Here is a 6354-nt window from a genome sequence, read left to right on the forward strand (position 1 = left end):
TTTGTTTTAAACCCGAAAGTACCTTTGTAAAGCTCATATATCCATATTTATGTGTGTAAAATTTCAGAGGATTTGGTTAACATTTGGTTTGTCAAATTGCTTGCCAAAAACAGTAGCAGATTCAGCCAAAAGCTGAAATTTTCTGGGTTTTCAGATTTTTGCTTCAACTTTGAGAGAGCATAACTTCCTATCCACGGCTTTGTTTTCAAAACTTAAGCTATGTACTTAAAGCTTGTAATCCTATCTTTATAATAGGCTTTAGTTCATAAACTTTTGTTGGATTTGAGTGAGTGGAAAGTGAAGCCAAAAACCACAGCTTACTGTTTGGGAAGCCATGGCTGGCCAGAGAGAGGTGGGGTGTTAAATGGAATTTCCAGTTGAAAAATATGTCCAGTCAGCAACTTAACCACTGATTTGGACGGCGACTTAATGGATGGACCTAATTGTGTGACATTGGATAGTTAATGGAGTAATCGATTGAAATTGAAAGTTAACGGAGTGACCAATAATTTCTCCTATTATTATTCTCTATACTCTCTTGTGGTAAATGTCAACCCCCCCCCCCCCCAACGATTCAAATCCTGGCTCCGCCCCTAGATCCTCTTGTTGGTTTTTGATTGGAATGTGAGTTGCAAGGCTTGTGTGTGTGTGTTTGAATTCAGGAATTGTATATTAAAATCCTGCTTAATATGTCAAATAAATAGATGAAGAGTCATTATGCCCGATATTTGAAGTTTGGTGATTTTGTTAGATCATATGATTCTACTTTACTTATTATGAAATGAAGATTAATGATGTTTTCTTTCTTTTTTACTCTTAATGTTCTATATATAACACTAATGTTTATGTCGTTAATACCGTTACGCCTTACTGATGCTCTCCCGAACATGCCCCGGGCCTACGGTCCAGTGTCAACATTGAATAAGCCCAACCAAAGATAGTAAGTCGCGTACAACATTTTCCCAATTTTTGGTCACCTTTCACTGAATTTGGTATTTAATCTTGTATTGCATTGCTTGACATGTTGCTATGTTCATTAGGTTCTAATGGATAATAACTGCAGTCCTTTTCCTCAAGGTCGAGAGCCGTCAATGGAAGCAGGAGATTGGAGGGGCAAATGGCCCGCCGATATGCGGCAAAGTGTTATCAATAAGATGTTAGTAAGCTGTATTTAATGTATTCATATCTTGAAATTCACTTTTATTGTTAAGAAATCTAGCTGCATTTCATTAATTTTTAAATATGTTGCATGTTAAGAATATCTACATTGAAGACGGCTTGCCCCATCTCTGGTCAAGAGGGATTAGAAGAACTCGAGAGAAGTGCTGCAAGTTTGGAGGAAAAGTCTTATGCTGCTGCCAATAGCCAGGTATATATAAGTGAATCTTGGAGTCCTAATTTCTTACGTTACATGTATGCATACTTTGTTTTTGTGAACTAAATTCTATGTTGGTCTGTATTGCTAGTTGGACTATCTACAGAAAAATTCTCAGGAGATGGTCACAGTGGTGACCAAGCCACAGAACACAATATCCAATTCTCTAGAATCCAATGGCAAGGGACTTCTTGTTTCAGGTAAAGACACACCTGTTCAGTTTGTGTTTATTTGTTTATGTGGCATAATTACTGAGTAGGGTATTCTGGCATGCAACACCAAGTCCCCGATCAAGGACACTCACTCACTATGTCACTGCCAGCCATTCAGTCCCAAACAAGGCAACAATTTACATACAGAATAACATTCATCCTGCCAGAGTTCAAAGTTTTGCGGGGATATCATCTGCACTTCCTTCTACCATGAGCTATCAAAGGAAACGATTTGTACCTCAAAACATTCAGAATAACATTCTGCCGGCTGGAGTTCAAAGTTTGGAACAAACAAGTTAACAGGTTCTAGACCACACAGTTCCTACAAATTTCTTATCTCCTTCACTTCTTGTTTTCATATTATGTTTGATGACTTACAGTTTCATGTATACTTAACTGGTCTTTAGAGGTTGTCTAAACTCTTATATCCTGGAGGATTAGTTTTAAATTTATGTTGTCTAATGGTTAAAAAAAGTGAGTAAGAAGTTATTCAAAACAGAAAAAGTTATCCTCTTAACTAGGAACCAGGCAACTTCTACCTATATTTTATCTGAAGTAGCTTTCATCCTTTGGGTTGTGTGATATTTATGGTTATTACTTCTTGATATTCATCAATTAGTTTAGAGATCAAGAAGTTCAGTGGAGTTTTTATGCTGATTCAAAGGTCTGCTTGTCATGTACTACTCTTTGTTGCCCATTACTTAAATATCTATAATCTTGTGCATACCCTGCTTTGTTTTTGCCTGTGGAGCTTCTAGCGTGTGTCTAGTTTTTAAAGTTTTTATTTTTGTGCAAAATTTGCATTTAACTCTTCCAATGGGATGGTTTTCCCTCTTTCTTCACAGATTTTCTGCGAGTCATGCATTCTCTCAACTTTTCTCCTACCCAAATTTCTTATGGTTTTTATATGCACCAAAATCATGTGTCTTCTTTCTCAGGGTCTTCAACAGCTCAACAGAACAAGATGAATGCATCGGAGACGATTGCAGAACTATTAACCACAATAAAGAACACACTGGATCAGGTCCCTTTGCAGATGCAGGAGACGGATCAACAACTGCAACAGCTGGAGCTTAGACAGTTGCAGATGCACCAAATGCAACAGGTTCACCAAGTCAGACTTGTTGGTGCAAATAATGTGCTGCAGGCAAACAGTGTTCCTGCTCAACAACTGCAACAGCTGGAGCTTAGACAGTCACAGACGCACCAAATGCCACATGTTCACCAAGCCAGACTTGTTGCTGCAAATAATATGCTGCAGGCAAACAGTGTTCGTGCTCAGCCAAATTATGTTATTGTTGACAACCAGCATCTGAAGCTAGAGTTGGAGAAAAACATGTATAAGAATCAACTCCAGCAACCACATCAACAGCTACAAATGCAGCAGCAATGGATGCAGAAGCCGCCGCAGATGCTCCAAGAAAAGCAACAGAAAATGATATAGCAACTAGAGCAACATGCAAACCAGCAGATGCAACATATTTATTTCATTTATCTCATCTTTCTTACCATTCTGAATTTCTGATGGGTGCTCTCTTCTTCGGGGCAGGCCATTGATTCCTTGTTCTCCCCGACCATACTATTGACAATCATTCTTTAAGCTCTTATTTTTTCGATGAGGCATTAAACTTTATTGATCTTCGAGATGTTCTCAGGGAAAACTGGACAAATTCTTCAGCTGGACGTAATAATAATATTTCTTGATTTGGCTTATTTACTCTACCTTCGTTCCTTTTCATGGTATGCGTTGAGTAGGAAAATACAAGCTTCTGATATATATCCAACGGAAAGAATTCGATCGCTTGATTTTAGGAAATTCATTATGATTGAGAATTCCTTTCCCTGAAATTGACATTTATATGATTAAGAAAAAATTACAATGTTTTCCTTTTTACATTACGTCCACACAAAACACTTCGTGACATTACTAAACCTTTGTATTTAACATCTTCAATGGTTTTTTTTTTCGATGGAGCATCATCTTCAATGGTTCTCATGTTAAGCATAATAACAACTTTTATACCCTCAAATATATATCATATTAACAATAACGGAGTCGGGAAACACCTCACTTGGAGCCAGAAAATGAGATAAAAAAAAAAAATTAAAATACAAAGATAAATATAAATATATTTATAGGTTACGGCTTGCTCCGAATCCTCAGATTTAGGAGTCCTGGTATGCAAAGATAAAAAGACTAAAAACCCAAAGCAAGCCCACAGTGGTAGGCGATCCATATTGTAGCAAACCCAATAACAAAGGCCCAAGCGTCCACATTTCTAGCTCAGAGCTTTCTTGGGGACTTGTCAAGAAATCAAATCAAGAAACTTTCTTTCAGCTACAATTGGCTTCTTGTTTTTATTATCTTTCTATTTTTTGGTCAATATTCTTCATTCTCAGATTGTCGAGAATTTGTTAGGTTCTTCGTATCAAGCTTCGAATTTTCATATGGATCAGCAATTGCAGGGGTTATCAATCTCAAACAACTCTTCCGCAGACTTCAACAAGTATGTTTTTTTTTTTCGGGACAATTTGTAGATCCCTACTTTCTGTTTCATTATAATATTGGACCTGGTTGTATATTGAACTATGATCAATACTGTTATTCCACTCTGGTTGATCAATTTGTTTGCCTTAGTTTTTTTTTTCATCAGTTAACTTAAGTAAGGAAATTTCTTGTCTGGACAGCACATATAAATGGAGGTGATTGGCAAGAGGAGGTGTATCAAAAGGTAAGGTGTCTGACTTGTTCTTCGTTACTTATTTCAATTTGGTATTTCCTAGATTACGAAGAAACTGCTGGTTTGGTTTTGGGTTTCTTTGGTGGCACTGTTTCTGGTAACATCAATTTCGTTCAGTGAAAGAACAAGAAGCGCTATGAAACGAAGAAATCGTGTCATACTATAGTCTTTAAATGCATGTAGGTGCAAGAAATATGTTTGTAATCATCTTTGTCTTGTTCACTTTAATTTGCAGATCGTAGTCTTGAAGGAGAAGTACTATCCTGAACTACATGAAATGTACCAGAAAATTGCTAATAAGCTTCATCAGGTCTGTTATCACATTTTCCTTCGTGTAATTTCCCGCTAAATTTAGCCATTGTGCAGATGTTTTTTGAAGTTTACGGTTATGGTGATGGTAGTCTCTCACTCTGTCTTGCATTCGTTGTGATAAATAAATTAGATCATCACCTTCTCAATTACCCCAGGCATGTATCCTGTGTACATGGCATTGTTAATCACAATGCTAACAAATATGGCTACAAGTTATTGCTACTTTTTCCTCTGTTGTACTGTGTCTTACTCTTCTCTGCTGTTCTTACATTTGCTAGCTAGAGTCTCTTGACTCTCTTATGTCAACCCCAAACCCAAACAGTGCGAAGCTGAAAATGTTTAAGACCATGTTGGAGCGCCTCATGGCAGTCCTACAGCTTTCCAAAAGTAACATTTCACCTGGTTTGAAGGAGAAATTGAATGTATATGAGAAGCAGATAATAAATTTCATTAATACAAACAGACCCAGGAAGCCTGTTTCTTCTCTAAATCTTCCTCCATCTGAGATTCACAATGCACACATGCTGCAACAAGCCAAGGTGGAGCCACAAGATGGACAGCAGTGTCAACCTCATCCATCACAGCAAAAGTATTTTTCAGAGATCCAACCACAGATTGGACATATGCAACAACACCAGCTGACCTTGCAACAACACCAGTTGAGCTTACAACAACAGTCAAACCCACTACAGCGAGATATGCAGCATAGGCTTCAAGCATCAGGTCAGGTATCTGGAGCCATACTTCAACCACCAAATACAATGGAGCTGCAAAACCAGTTATATCAATCACATAGATCCCTTTCGGAGACCTCATCAAGTATGTTCCTCTGCAGTTGTGCTTTTTCCAATCTGTGTTAATTTTCGTTTGGCCGTGTTTGTCGTATTGAGTTCTGATCAACAACACTATTATTATTTCAATTTAGTTGGTCGTGAAATATAGGAGCCTCCTCCATTTAATTTGTGAATTCTTATTGTGCTACCATTTTGCTTCTATGACTCTTTGAAAATTTTATTGTAATTACTTGTCATTGAGCCTAAATGCCTAATCTACGTAGCCATGATATGTTATTTTCTCTAGTTGTTAATATACATTATTCTCACCTCAAAGGTTTGTGCAAATACTCACCTGTAGTTCTTTTTTGTTATATATATATATATATATATTTTGTAGGCTCTCTAGATTACCCTGCCCAGACTGGACATACAGATTGGCAAGAAGAGGCCAATCAAAAGGTGATGTTTGGGAATTGTTTGCTCATTAAGTGGAATTTAATTAACATCAAGCATATGATATTAGATGAAAAAGAAATTGAAGGCTCAGCTTGGGGTTTGAACCATTCTGTGGCCGTAGGGTCTATTTACAAGCTTATTTGTTTCTCTAATAGCATGAGACTAGATGATGCCCGCGCGTTGCCGCGGTTTGCAATGACAGACATTGACCTACTGTAAATGCTTATGTATGGATCAATTTTGCTGTTATTTCATGTGTTGATGGATGCAGCAACATAAGAGGGACATTTTATATACGTTATAGAGAGTACATTACATGGAGAAGAAGCAGAAGATGGAAATATTAGATTTACAAAAAATCCATGAAGTTAGCGTCCGATGCTATACAAATGTACAAAAGTTGGTCACCCACAGCATCAGCGCTCCACCTATTACCAAAGAGTGAACAACCTGTAAATACACTTTTATGTTGCTATTCTGTA

The 6354-nt window shown here is 37.4% G+C and overlaps 1 protein-coding gene across 1 annotated transcript in view; it reads left to right on the top strand.

Annotated features, from left to right (window-relative positions):
• Nucleotides 1-6091, top strand: part of LOC101315323 — an 11417-nt gene extending 5326 nt beyond the window's left edge. Inside the window, exons 3-11 of the mRNA XM_004295675.1 lie at nt 1041-1156; nt 1258-1369; nt 1467-1575; nt 2526-3012; nt 3243-3271; nt 4276-4319; nt 4564-4638; nt 4919-5459; nt 5814-6091. Coding sequence (XP_004295723.1) covers nt 1041-1156; nt 1258-1369; nt 1467-1575; nt 2526-3012; nt 3243-3271; nt 4276-4319; nt 4564-4638; nt 4919-5459; nt 5814-6091 — 1791 coding nt within the window. The remainder of the gene's footprint in view (nt 1-1040; nt 1157-1257; nt 1370-1466; nt 1576-2525; nt 3013-3242; nt 3272-4275; nt 4320-4563; nt 4639-4918; nt 5460-5813) is intronic.
• Nucleotides 6092-6354: the final 263 nt, after the last annotated feature.

The sequence above is a fragment of the Fragaria vesca genome, linkage group LG3, assembly GCF_000184155.1.
Source record: "Fragaria vesca subsp. vesca linkage group LG3, FraVesHawaii_1.0, whole genome shotgun sequence".
Taxonomy (NCBI): Eukaryota; Viridiplantae; Streptophyta; class Magnoliopsida; order Rosales; family Rosaceae; genus Fragaria; species Fragaria vesca.